This window comes from Sinohyriopsis cumingii, chromosome 9 (assembly GCF_028554795.1).
Source record: "Sinohyriopsis cumingii isolate HCF-2022 chromosome 9, ASM2855479v2, whole genome shotgun sequence".
Taxonomy (NCBI): Eukaryota; Metazoa; Mollusca; class Bivalvia; order Unionida; family Unionidae; genus Sinohyriopsis; species Sinohyriopsis cumingii.
The window spans coordinates 6,163,984-6,179,657 of NC_142969.1; the positions used below are offsets into that span (position 1 = coordinate 6,163,984).

Sequence of the window (15,674 nt, forward strand, 5' to 3'; positions counted from 1 at the left end):
ATAAATTAGGTACAATTGTGAGCTACATGGACGGTGAGTCACCTCAGTATACTCATTTAAGATCATCGATGCTCGCGTATGTTTCAATAAATCTATTATCGATGATAAATAAGGTTTCTGCGCATGCCGTCAGAGTTGCTACTGATTCGTTTTATATAAATAAAAAACATTCAATACTGTTAGAAGGATTAAACACATCGTGGGGTTCGTGGAGAATAAAGAATGAATATATGCTCGATTATTCCGAATCCGCTGATGTTGCGGTTAAAGATATTTACTGTAAAAAATGTCAAACATTGACAACTTCGTTGTTACCATCGGTATACGATCCAATAACCAGACACAAAACAGTTTATCTAAACGGACCTGAAGGTTCTGGTAAAACCACTCGAGCTATCGAACTATTTCAGAATTCAGATATGATTGTACTAACACCTACACATAGACTAGCGAGAGAGATGAAACAACGCGGTGTTAATTCCTGTACTTATCACAGCTTTTTTCGATGGAAGGGTGATGCATGGACATCTTTAAGGATGGGAGAGAAATACATTCCAAGGATCATAATATGGGATGAGATATGCACTGTACCGCTAGAAACATTAAAAACATTTCTTGATTGGTTGTTAACATGTTGTTGTGGGGTTTAACGCCATTTTGCAGCACATGATAGGCTATACATGGCGGCCAGTATTAATGGTGGAGGAAGAACCAGAGAAAACCCCGGAAAGAACCACCGACCCACGAGAAGCTACTGGCAAGCTTTCTCACATACCCACATTGGCTGAATCTTAGACTCGAACCGCCGCAGACAGAGGTGAGATGGCAGTGATCCGTAACGAAGAGCGCTTTAGACCACTCGGCCACTCGGGGCCCCACTGGTTGTTAACAAGAAATACTGCCGTGATAATGTGCGGCGATCATGGTCAACCACCACCCGTAGCTGGACCATCTCCACATGATTGGCTGAAAAATTTCGTTGACCACGCTGAAGAAGTATCTGATGATCATAGAGCACTTGATGCAGCGTTGAAGGAATTTAAAAAATTAATCAGACTACAACCGAATAAAATTCGGTGTGAAATAATGCGTGAAATAATTTCAGAAACACCCATGAAAGACTTTCTGCAAACGTGGCGACCAAACGATTTGATAGTTGCAAGCAGAAAGATAGTTCGTGATAAACTTCAACGGGAATTGTTTCAGTTACAACGAGAAAAGTTTCCAACGTTGTCAGTTCCGTTATGTTATCGACCAGCAGATACGCGACGGCAAAATATCGACGTTGATATACCAGGAGAGTCAAAGAGGAAACAGAATCTTGTATTGAATGATATTGTTGCAGTTGATGTTGATGTTGTTGAAGATGCTCTACGTGCTGATAAATCCCCGTGGACGCTTGGATACGCGATGACGATTCATTCATCTCAGGGATTAACTATTACTGATACAGTTGTTTGGATCGTTGATGATCACATCGAATGGTCGAACTTGGTTTATCTCGCAGTGTCTCGAGTTAGAAAAATATCTCAATTGAGACGAATCGTCATGGACTCGTCAGTGATTAGTGATGATATTGACGAATGTCAAAGCGATATAATAAGAAAAAAATTATCTGGTTATGAACAGTGCGATAAAAAAAAATAAACGCAATTTTGATCTTGATGTTGATTTTATTAATGCGCTGAAACAACAACAGAATAATCATTGCGCAAGTTGTAATTCTATAATGCTATGGCGGTATCTGAAAAATGATCCAAGACAATTTACCGTAGATAGAAAAAAATAATAATCTTGGTCATACACGAGAAAATATAATGTTGACCTGTCTTGAATGTAATCGACGTAGAGGCGCTAGTGCTAGTTAAGTGATCGCGGTGGTAGTTGTGTATCCGTGGGGATTATTTGTAGTTGTTCACGTGTAAATCCACGTTGAGGAGCGGCTGAATCTAATCTGTAGATTGCAGGTCTACCTGAGGATCTTGTCACGGTGGATATTTTGTGTGTGGTAACACTCCAAATAGGATCAGTCGCTCTCGCTTTACCACCTTCAAGTTCACCAGGCTCATATAAATACCTGACTGTGACATCACCCAATATTTTCTGTTTTTCAACATCTTTTCGTTGTGTTGGTATATTTTTTTTCGTAATTGCGCTAGTGGGTTTCATGTTGGTCGTTCTAGTAATCTCATCATTTAATGCAGCTATCACGTTTGGTAATCTTGCCACCCATTCACGAGATCTCGTATCCTGAATAAATTCCTTCGCGTACTGATATCCAAATAACCGCTCGGCAAGTGTTCGATTAAATCGCTCAACAATTGCCTGATCACGATGAATTGCAGTATGTCCTCGTCGTATTTTGGTATTATGTTTTTCATCAACGATGATACTGGACCAAGAAATTCCTTGCCAGGATCAACTTGTAACAGCTGTGGCCATCGTAGACCACCTTGTGATCCACCACCTCGTTGATAAATTCGTTTAAACGCGTCGGCTACCTCAGTTGCTGTTTTAGTCGTTAACGGTTCTGCATCTTTATATCTACTTGCAACATCAACAACAGTTAGCGCGTATTTGTACGTTTTTCTACGTACAGTATCATGTGGTAAAAACAGAATATCAGCTTGATGAACCTCATTAGGAACACTGACACTAAAATGAGCAAATCGAATTTGCTTAGGACGTGGTAGATAAATTTGCCATATTGCCTGCCTGGACAACCACGCTTTAGCAGTAGAATGTTTAACCGCTGCTGCATCAGCGAGTTTACTAATTGCTGCTTTACCCTTCCAGTATCCGATTGGTGAATAATAAATCGATTCCATTTATATATTACCAGCCCCTAGCGCTAATTTACCTTTCATCGCGGATCTTACTAACCAATTAGCTAATGACTCTCTAATATTTTTATTTTTTATGGAATTTAATGCATGAATTAATTTCACATCTGCAATATGTCTATCTTGTAGATTTTGACTTTTATAAGCTACATCATGAACATGACAAGCACGATCAATAGCGTTTACTGGTTCCTCGCCTGGTTTTGGTTGATCCTGATTATCAAGCCTGATATCGAGTCGAGTACCAGGACCGCAATAATTATATCCTGGTAGATGTTTTTCTCCGCTGTATTTAGCCCATGGAGCACCTGGAAACTTTGACATCAAATTTGCAATATCACCACCGCGCCTATTAGGTAAAAACGAAAATTTCTTTCTACCGCATATAGAACATTTTCCACCGTATGCTATTTTTTTATTTTTTGTTATAACCGTAGCTAAATCAGTAGTTGGAGTTTTAACTTTACAGCGTAAGCAATATAAATTCATAGATATTTTATACAACATGGATATAATTGATTTCTCAGCGACAAGAAAACAAGAACCTGTCAAGCACCATCCTGCGTTACCAAATTCCATCAAAATGATAATAATAGGACCATCTGGAAGTGGAAAGACACAGTTGTTACTTAATCTTATAATGAGATGGTTAAAATGGGATAAATTATATTTGGTAGCCCCGTCAGTTGATGATCAGCGATGTTATAATGTACTTAAGGATTTTAATGAAAACGCTAACGACGTTATCGAGTTTATAACCGATATTGATGAAGCACCATCAGTTGATTCCATAGACGGACTTATTAATAATTTAGTTGTATACGACGATGTGATGCTGGACAAACAATCAAACCCAGCCAGGATTTTTTCTCGAGGTAGACATAAAAATACCGACGTTATTTATGTTACTCAACGATACACACAGATACCAAAAGTGATCAGAGATAACTGTAATATTTTAGTTGTGTTTAATGGCGTAGACACACATACGTTGCGAAATATTCATCAAACCTGGTGCAGCGGTGACATGGATATAATTAAATTCAGAAATTTCTTTTCACAGGCGCAAGTTACTCCGCATGGGTTTATAACAATAAATTTACACGATCCTAGAACAAGATATCGTATTGGACTTGATAAAATATTTGGATAACAGGGGTGATGATAAATTTAAACTGATATCATTAATATAATGAACAATTGTGTGTGGCTTGGTCAAGGAACCACTAATAAATGTGATAAAAAATTTCGTAGAGAATATTGCAAAAAACATAATTATCTTATAAAGAAAAACCCTCATGCTGGTCCACGAAGATGTGTTGGATGTAACAACGGCGTTAGAGGATTATATCAGATTTGCAAAAATTGCGGTGGAGATAGATACAGAAGTTTAATGATATATTACAGGAAAAGAAAGAACATAAATCCAAAAATAGAAAAACCACCATCAGAAATAAATAAATTGTTTTTCTTAATCATCTTAAACTTAAATTTAAAGTCAAAGTAAAATTTTATTCCACTACTATTTAATAGTCTTTCCTTTCTTTCATCTTTTATACAGCACTTCTGGAGCAACTGCAATTGGTTCTGCATTTTTTGGGTCCAATGAATCTATGGACATTTCCTTCCACTATGTGGTGTGTCGTGGAAAAGAAAATTCAATACTCGACTGCAACGCTATACAACATGTCTCTAATCATTGTGGACAGAGGAAATATGCTGGTGTAAGCTGCTTAGGTAAATGTCAACATTTTTGAGTTAACTGATTTAGGTGTATATCGACCGAACTACATACACACGCTTAATCCTATATAATCTCCTCTCTCTCTCTCTCTCTCTCTCTCTCTCTCTCTCTCTCTCTATATATATATATATATATATATATATATATATATATATATATATATATATGTATGTATATATATAGTATCTCCGCTATATCAATGATATACCACGAGATGTATACATTTTTCTTTAAAAGGAAACGAAGCTTGCAGATTCTCCTTTGAATGAAAAATGTATACAACATACTGGACATTTATTGTATTTATATCACTTACAGATTCATATATTTGTAAGGTTGACTACAACCATCAGCATATTGACTGAGTGAATGAACTCCTCACATTTCCTCCCAGTGTGTCAGCCACAAAAATTCGTTTTGTGCCTTTAGTTGCTATATAAACTCATCTTCGCATATTGATATGTTAATTGTTTCCTTTTGTTTGAGTTTATGTTTCTATTTGCATTGATTAAATCAGTATAAGAGACTCTTATGATTTAAGCATAAATAATGGTTTTAATAAAGAAAGAAGAGCACTAGAAACACATGGCTAGCCCAATTATTCACATGAACGCTCAGCCATTCACGTACCAGGGAATCGACATTAGTGTGGAATAGAAAGTAAGCAAAATTACTAACAATGAAAATGTAATTAAACTATTTTATTATGTCTGCATTTGATTTAAGTCATTATTTTGCTTTAATAACTGTACTACCGACCACACAACTCTCTCTCTCCCTCTCTCTCTCTGTATGTGTCTCTCATCATTTCGTCTGTTTGACTTATCTGTTACCATCATATATAAGTTAAGAGACATCGTTGGATGACACAAGCGAAAATCCTTTTCACAGATTTTTGCCAGTATCTTGCTACAATGGTCCGGAGAGAGAGAGAGAGAGACAGTGAGACAGACAGAGAGACACAGAGAGATTTCATATTTTAATTAATAATAATCAATATTTATATCATTATGATAGGTTTAGGAAACAGCAGCAACAACAAAATATTAAATACATCACAGTATGTATACCAATAATCGAGAAATTTACCGTCTAATGCCGTCAAGGTTTGCTACTTGGTATCATTGATTTTATAATCACTTCAGATAAATTCCACAGGAAAGTGCATCTATACCGTTGCGACGACCCATATTCTTGTTGGTTACTTATTGTTAAGTTCAATTTCAAAGTTATAGTCCAGCTCAAATTCTCTTTCTCTCTCAATCCATGTTTTTGCTTATTCGTCCCTTATACATGAGAGGAACGAAAAGCAGAAAGGATTGCGATGAAATTGTGCGTCATAATAGTTTCATTTCGAAACGGGGTTTCGCGTTATTTTTTAACGTTGTTTTCATACGTCACTAACGATTAATTAGTGGACAGCACATAGGTGCACGTGAGCAGTTGCAAGAATGGTTAAATATGCGTACTGCTGAGTCACTCGCGAAATGACAATTTGATATACCAATAGCATTGGTATATCAAATTGCTACATAACAACACTTTAAAAGCCACGTTATTTTCATGTATGTGAGATTTTTTCAAAGACAAATACAAAAACATAGACAACACAAACAAATAAAACAGAAAAATGGTTATGTTTGCGAAATGTTACATGACTGTTTCTACAGGAATTCAACCATTTATCTCTATTTTGTGTCAACCAGTTTATTTCAGCTTGTTGCTGATACTGGATGAGATAAATGACATTCTCTTTTAGCAATCGTCGGACGCACTAAATTTAATCCTCCCTAACAAACCTGTAGTCGCCTACCGGAGAACAAAAAACCACAAGGGCATCCTAGTTAGGGCGAAGCTAACTCCACTCACAAATCAAGACCACCCTAGTCAATCTGGCCCCTGTGGCGATAAAAGGTGAAACCCCTGTCAACATATGCTAGAGACCAGGACATTTTCTAGCACAGTGACTAGATAAAAATGAAATATACCTGGTCCAAACAAAACGTGCAAAACAGAGAATGTCATTTATCTCATTACACGTAAGATTTGTAGCCTTCAGAATGTCGGAGAAAGTGAAAACCTACAAAAAAGGATCAACTTTCATATATCTAATTGGATGACAAAGAAGCTGTACATAAGTCCGGTAGCAGAACATTTCTCCTCCCATGGCCACAGGTTCTCTGATATAACACTTATTGCAATTGCTCACATCCGCAACTGGAGTTGCTAAACCAGGAATGAAAAGGAATCTTACTGGATTCGCCGACTTAGAACAATGAAACCAAGCGGTTTAAGCCAAGAAGACCAAAGACAAAGATACACAAATAAAATTATCTTTTGCCTGCAAAACATTTTCTTTTAAACATTACTCTAAATTTATCTTGATTGCCTATGACTACAATAACAATGAAATATCCGGGATATTATCTGCGCTTACATGCATTTAGATAAAATAACAAATGTCTTTATGGCTCATTAATTTCTAAGTCAATGAAAATATTTGCCAGTATCAGCAACAAGCTGACAAAAACTAGCTGACACAAAATAGAGTTGCAACGTTGAATTCCTATAGAAATAGCAATGTAAAATGTCGCAAACATAACCGTTTTTCTGGTGTATTTGTTTGTCTTATCTATGTTTTGTATTTGCCATTGAAATTACTTCTTAAGTAGTCGAAAGCGCTCGGCTAGCTAGATACTAGGTTCGCACAGTTCGTTGTCAGTTTATTGCATATATTGGTGGATTTCGAACCCATACTGCTTGGATTACTAGTTCGACGCTATTCCCTTCCAGCTGCACCAATTGCTCCTTCATAACGGTTAGCCTCGATGTATGTATGTATGTATGTATGTATGCATGCATGCATGTATGTATATATATATATATATATATATATATATATATATATATATATATATATATATATATATATATCAGCGGAGGTGTACTCGCCTTCCTTTACAACGTACTACTTTACCTGATGGATGTTTATTTACTTATTAAGCGTAATACTGAGTTATATTTGCCCGATGATGTACGATAAATGTGCTTGCAGTGCGAAAACCTACTAAGTGAAACTCTCAGGCTGTTTATTTCACAATTAGAAAAGTAATTATTGCCTTCAGATATGCATTATCATTTGTAACGCAACGAAGTTCATCCGAAAGCTGTCCACTTTACGGGAGCTATCTTCGGCTGTACCGGTATGCGAAACATAAAATAGCATTCTTTTCTCTATCGATGTTAAGTAATGAACTTTTTAATAAATTTGATGTTACAGTATTTATTCTAATTTTACAGATAGTCTGACCTATGGCTATACTGTTAGATAGACCATACTTTATTCCAAGCTATTCATTGTATGACTGAACAGAATAATTGAATTCATGTATACGCATTATGTAGAGAAGGATGAGATGTGTGTGTGTGTGTTTATTCATTTATATCATGGAAATTAAGAACACAAAGTTCAGTGACAAGAGTGTTGGAATAAGTGAAAAATTAATTAGACATGCTCTGTTTATAAGAAACTCTATTGACTTTGACTAAATGACAAGATGTCGAGTCCTCTAAATGTTTGATGGGTACTTTTATGCCAGAATGATTACAATAAGCATACCAAATCATTAATGGTACAGCTGTGGGATGTGAAGACTTTGGAATGCACGGAGATAGTTCTGATGTCACATTCTCAGTGATATATATATATATATATATATATATAGGTACAGACAATTGTCCAGGAACGGATAATAGTAGTCGCAGTCCGTGCTTGTAATCAGATTCTACAAAGAGGCTAATAAATGGTTTTGCATAAAGATTGATAAATATTCATAAATATTAAAAATTACATTAAAATAAGTTGTATGACGTAACTCAGATGCATGTGAGTGTTAAAAGAAATATTTAAAATTAGTGCCGACTTTATTATTCTTTAAGCACAAAAGGAAGATCAATGTACATACCACTATAATTCATCACATCTTTGTGTTTGAAGGTGACAATAGTTCCATTGAAGTACGACTGGTTGGTGGACAAAATAAATATGAGGGAAGAGTGGAAATTTATTATAGAGGTAAATGGGGTACCATATGCGACGATGACTTTGATAACAAGGCCTCTGAAGTTGTCTGCAGAATGCTTGGATACAGGTAAGGGATATATCAGTCAACACTTTCTCAGATGACTCCGTCTTATAACTTGCGGTATTAGCGGTATTAATGCCATTATTGGATGGTGTTTCACCAATATTTAAAGAAAATCCCATTCATTACATTTTCAAAACTTTGGAATTTTCATTTATGTAAGATATTATTATATAAAGATAACCCCCACCTCCTTTCGAATAGATATTCTTGTTCGAACACACAGGAATAATGCGTTATGTAAAGGAAAGATCAAATAATTTGTTTCAAATTTCATAAAACATTCCCTTTATATCTATAGTAAAAAATACATGTATTTTTAATCCTAAAAAAATGGTTGGTTTATTAAGTACAAATAAAGAGAAATATACAGCCGATGGATGTGTCAGTCTTTGTTAAGAACTAACGTGTGTAACACTTTAAAGAGGCATTTGTTCCATCGACTTATAATCCGAGAGCGAACATGACTGTCACAGTTGCACGTATATTTCACGATTGTCTTCGCTGTCTCCCAAAATTCATTGCGTTGCTTTAACTCAGAAATATGGCAACTTGAACAAATATGATAATTAGCATACCAGTGATATTAGCAGGAGGGCGATTATGGATCATCATTTATGGAAACTAACGTGTCCACATTACCGAGCAGATGAATTCTCATACTCCAGGGACTCTCTAATTGGAGGAAAACAAGAAAATACAACCAGTAAACATTTAGAAATGCCTAAGTTTCCACATATTGTAAAATTGTTCTAACTGCTGGCAGATCTTTGTGTAGATTGGAGAATTTTCCACGCTTTGAATCCATACATAAACATATAACACTAAGCCGCATGATGCAAACAAGTTTGCAGTCTCTGCGGCTCCAAAACGTGTATAAATAGCAACTCAAACCAAGCGTGATGCACAAAACGTAAGTATTTAATGTGACGGTGTAAAACATAAGAAGCCAGTGTCACAAGTAAAACACTGTTTGGATCCAGCCAACAAGGAGGCCTATACATGGCTGGCTTCAGTGGTAACTATAACATTTTGATAATTAAAAACATCAACAGCAGTTGCTAAAGTTCAATTAGAGACAATCAAGTAAAAGAGTTGCAAAGGGCTTTCCTCAATTGGTAATACATCATGATAACCATACGATGAAGCACCTGAAGAGTTTACTATCCTTCGCAGGGAATCTGACATTCCTAGCAAGAACTGTAATTAAGATTGGATGTTGTAACAAGATAACCAGGTAGCATTTTCGGATTTACAATATAACACGTTTGACGATGATATAAATACAATGTTTAATAATGGACGAATTGCATGAGCAATTAATTATGAATATATGCGTGTATATATAATCCAAATAGTGGTTTTAAATAACATAATAACGCAGAGACTTAATGATGAAAAATACAAACAAATTAATTTAGCAAATAAAAAGACAAGGGGTGAATGGTTCAAAACGATTTGACTATGAAACGATGGATATAGTTTACTCAGGTAGTAAACGCTGTAAAATTTTACTTATGTAGTAAAATGCATTCACTCAGCTTGCGAAATTATATTAATTGAAAAGAGAGGGACAATTATACAACCTATTTTTTCGAACCCAAAATAAGCCCACGGCTAACATTTTACACGTACGGGGATATACTACCTCATCAGTACAACTAGTTTCAGCTCCACGGCTGCTACATGTCAGCTTCACAGCTGCTACAGACTCCGGACACTCGGAACACTTCGAACACACGGAACACTCCGAAAATTAGACCCTCCGGACACTCCGAAGATTAGACACTCTGGACATACCGGACATTAGACACTCCGGACACCCCGGACATTAGACATTAGACATTGCGGACAACCCGGACATTAGGCCCTCCGTACACTCCGGATACTGGACATTAGACACTCCGGACACTGCGGACATTAGACAGCAGAAAATATATCAAATACCGTGCACTATACATAACACGGGCATAATAACGTAATTACGTCATACACGGTAAGTTATATAGATTCAATTATCACACAATAAACACAAAAAGACAGGTTCAAAAATAGACCTAACACTGCTCTTTAAGACTCCTACTATACTAAACAGTTCTTTAAAAAATGTACCTTTACATTACTAATATAAATCCCTTGCTAAGTCGCAAACATGAATATAATTACGTGCATTATACGGCGTAAACAAAAGCTAGATAGCAAACGTACAAAAATAAACATGGTAATACAGTACTTATAACTTATAGACTATACATTAATCAACTTACACACCTCTACAGCTGAAGATGTGCAAGTCCTTGAAGCAGACTGCAGGCTGACAAGACGTATCCATATTGTAAATAAAATTACGTACGGTGAGGTATTTATACACAGACATGGTCTGTGCATTGTAGGCATTCGGTTCGTCCTATCGAGAGCACCTTGCACGTGCGGCATGGGATGAACCGAACTCACTATTTCGAAATACGACACAATATGCATAAATCACCCTCTGGTATCGTTGTACACAAAAAAAGAAACCCGAATACATGTACTCATTAAATAAAGGAGTTTAATTCCGTGACAGACGTAAATAAAGTTTTGAAACCGGGTGCCCATTGATACTACACAAAGGAAAACTATTTTATGTCTAGAGTTTTCTGATATCACAATACAATATAATTGTCCATGTTTCATCTCAACGATTGATGTGATATGTTTTCTGCTGAGCGACCATGACCCAGCAGTTGGTTTCATTAAGAAAATCTTTCTCAAGGTTAATATAAACGTCTTCATACTATACGCAGGGATAACATAATAGTTTGCGAAATAATGGCATCGTCTTAAATGCCTAAACTCCTGTCTCCTAGGTCTACATCACATGACAAATGGATTATTCCTAAGTGAATCGTTGTTGGATGATTTTCTCAAAGGCGCATCACGGAATGGAAAAATATCCGTAAACATTCATGTGCGAGTCGACCAAAGGAAATCTAAAGACAAATTCCAGTACACACCGCAGTAAACCTAACAGTACCATCAAATTGGGCGACAGGAATACAACGATAGTTTGCGTATGTCGGTTGAACCATCGTTTCTCTATTAAGTCAACATGGAAGACGTGCACATAATTAGTATCAAAACATACAAAATAGCTATATCAAACACTTAATTTTTTTGAGGAATTTGTCATGACCAAAACTTGTGATGCATTTGTCTAAACATTCTCCAAATCTCATCACAAACTTCAGAATTTGCTAATTTTACTCAAGCTCATTCACATCCAGACAACCAAAGAGTAACAAACTGCTGTCCTTGTAGTAGTACATCTTCGTAACCAAATGATGAGCGATTAAATGTTCTCCTTGGAATCCGATGGAATATGTTGTTCCTAGAAAGATCTTTAATAAAGATTGGACGTAAGGAAATTATGGAAACTGGAAAACCATCCGACATTGTAAGAATTGAAATCCTTCCACAACTGGTATAAATATCTCGGATAAATAATACAATGAAATTGTCGAGGTTTCGGGGTAAATATTAATGAATCTAATGCTAATTTATTTAATAATATACTCGGGATAAAATAAAATGTTGAGAAATACTGACAGCATCTTAAATAACGAAACTCGTGTTAGCGAAATTGATCTCAACACTACATTATATACAATAACTATTCGTGTACCCATACACAAAACGCTTACACTAAGCTCAATAAATATTCTCTCAAGCACTCGAATCAGTCTTGGAATACGTATTGCAGTTATTAACACCAGGTTTCGTTCCACCTAACAACTTTAACGAGAACAATTCAGTTATTTCCGAACGTTTCGAAACATGATTGGGAGATATTTAAAATGGAAAACGTCATCACCGATCAGAAATGGTCTTTAAACATTACTAGTCCAATATAGCAGGTGAAATCTAAAAGAACGTTCAATAGATACTGATATAAACCTGACAGAACCATCACAGAGCAGGTGAGTTAAAGATCTTTAGAGAAACGCATCACGGAACGCAAATAAATGTCTTTCAACAATAATATGCGAATCGAGCAAAGGAAATCTAAAAGGAAACACCAGTATATACTGAATTGAACCTCAGAGTAACATCAAAGGGTGAAAGAGGAAAACAATCATATTCCCTATATGTAGGTGTAATTCTCTCTATTAAATAAGTATTGAATAAGTCCAATAATTGGTAGACTTGCAAAACAAATGTATCAAAATTTTAATTCCATCTGATACGGTGGCAATGCTACAAATTCTTGCCACAGTGGTCAAAACATTTTGTAAATCTGCCCAGAAAAGAACAATTTTGCAAACTTCTGCCATCTAAAAAATATGAGGGAAATGTTTCTTTTAATTTCACATTTGTTACAACGAAACTATATCTTTCACACCTAGAGAACTGCAAATATAAAGAGACTTATGCAATAGTCGATAATGTATGCAATGAAGTTTGAAGCACTGACCTATGCCAGGGTTCAGAACACAGCTAAATATTTTCGGTATAATTTGAGATAGTAGCAGTTTCCCGACCATGACAGCGTTTTCCCGACGTCATGGTGGGAAGCCACTTATCCCGATCATAATCATGGAAGAGACAAAAGCAAATCATTGCCAACCATCATACATACATACATACATACATACATACATACATACATGCATACATATATACATACATACATACATACATACATACATACATACATACATACATACATACATACATAAGTAGTTATATGAGACGATATATTATGGGACTTGCATGTTAAAAAGTGAAAATGGAATATGGGGTCTATGGGAATTTAACATAGAGACTGTATAGGGAGAAAATGCATAAGGACTGTATGGGGTCAAATAAAAGTGTATAAGGACTGAATAGGGTCAAATTAAAATATATAGAGACTGTATCGGGTCAAATGAAAATTTGTAATGTTCATATAGGGTCATGGGGTGTATATGGACAAACACAACATAGACATAAAAATACATAAACATGTACAAACAAACAAATACACAAATATGGCTATAGGGTATAAATATTTTCGAGGCAATGGAGTGGCCCTGATTAATTAAAACCGCTCAGTAACCATAGGAAAAACCGCACAGGTCTTTTCTACCTCAAACTTCGTCTGACTTCCAAACCGTAGATTAAGACTCTCTTCAGACAGTCTTGGATTTCCACATAGATCATTCGTTTCAGCTGGCCGTATCTGTAATCTTCATGATAGCCCATGATGATTTCACATACATGGGTTAGTCCGGATTGGACAGCATCGACGATATGAGGGTAGACGAATGTACGTTAGTCCATATCTTGTCACGAGAACAGGTGAATGAAGTGACGTGATTCGAGGGTAATAAGAGTTTAAAAGCGGATCGAAACTGATTCACCTCTTTCACCAGTCCAAACATTCATTACAAAATTAAGTCACAGCGAGGAGACGCTCTTCCAATACCTATATACGTGCGCTAGCGTCTGCGCGCAGTGAATCGATGCGACACAGTTGGAACATGACGGAAAATAAGAGTACGAAGAACTGGGGTGCATCGGCATTGGAAACGAGGAGTGATGGCTTAACAGCGGCTAAAAAAACAACTACAGTTATACTTTCAGAGGAGAATTCTTGCAATTGGTATTGAGAGGATTTTCTCTCATCTTCAAAATAATTTCTTCCGGTACCAATACTTTCGCCACCTTCTCCTTCCTTACCTTACGTCGACGATTTTAGACAGAATGAAGAAATGGAGAAGTTTTTAAGACAGCAGAAAGAAACAGAACAAGCCTTTCTCATTCAACTACGAGAAGAAGGGGAAATAAGAAAACGAGAGGAAGAAGAAGTGGAGAAGAAACAAGGTATAGAAGAAAAGGTTTACAATAAGAGTCAAACGGTCACATCGCTACTATACGTTTTGGTACAGTAAAGAAGTCTGAAACAAATGTATCAGACGTCGTTAACTGTACCAAAGACACAAACACCTTCCTGAGCCAAACAGTCCAACCCAGTCAACATTCCAACTAATCCTGAGATACCAACAGTAGTTGTCTCTACCTGATCATCGACAGTAGCAGGTCAAAAAGTAGGTCCTGGCCATGGCAAAGGCATAAGGCAGTCAAAGCTCACTGCCTCCGGTACCTGGGTTTGTAAAAAAAAAAAAAAAAAAAAAAAAAAAAAACACTCAACGGTCGTTCTCAGGGTATCAGGGTATCTCACTTGTATCTGAATGAGTGACTGCACAAAGTTTGCCAAAAAAAGTAAAACATAAATCACTTTGGTCCCATGATGTATGTTTGTGAGTGAATGAGTGTAGGTCCTTTTTATTATGAAAATCACAACAAAGAAACACTTATGTTTTCCATTTTGGTCTATTCTCGTAGAATCTACAATGAAATTTCACAACACGTCACTAGAAATGTAAGTGGCTTCTTGTTTTCGTTTCACTCTCTCCGTTTGAATTTATTCACTCTCACGGGATTTTCCACCTCTTCTTCCTGACTATCTTCTTGTCTTCTCTGATCTTTCGTGACTGGTATGGGTTCTTGTTCTTCCTTTTCGGAGGGTACATCATCATTTTCGGACGCCCTCTCATCCTCATGTAGCTTCTTTGATCGGTTGTCCCTTTTCTTGGGGCAGTCTGAAGACCAATGTCCTTTCTCCTGACAAAGATAACATTAATCTTGACTTTGTCTCTCTTGAGGCCTGTCTTACTTTGACGTTATCGACATATGAAGACCGATTTCCGTTCGTCTGACAGATATAGAAGTGACTCTAGGATGATCTCGGAGGGAGAGTAGTCCATCGGCTACACTGAAGTAAACCTTCGTTTGACCCCTCGCAAAGCATTTATCAGAAGATCGATCTGTATGGCTCTTTCATCTTCTTGAATGATTAAGAGCTAAATGAATACTCTGAGGGACCACACTCTCTCTATAAATAGGGTAGACACACACACC

General features: G+C 36.5%; 1 protein-coding gene across 1 annotated transcript in view; it reads left to right on the forward strand.

Annotated features, from left to right (window-relative positions):
* The window catches only part of LOC149791215 (scavenger receptor cysteine-rich domain-containing protein DMBT1-like), a 234,366-nt gene that overhangs the window by 133,988 nt on the left and 84,704 nt on the right, over window positions 1-15,674 (forward strand). Inside the window, exons 3-4 of the mRNA XM_089969688.1 lie at window positions 4,405-4,580; window positions 8,585-8,738. Coding sequence (XP_089825814.1) covers window positions 4,405-4,580; window positions 8,585-8,738 — 330 coding nt within the window. The remainder of the gene's footprint in view (window positions 1-4,404; window positions 4,581-8,584; window positions 8,739-15,674) is intronic.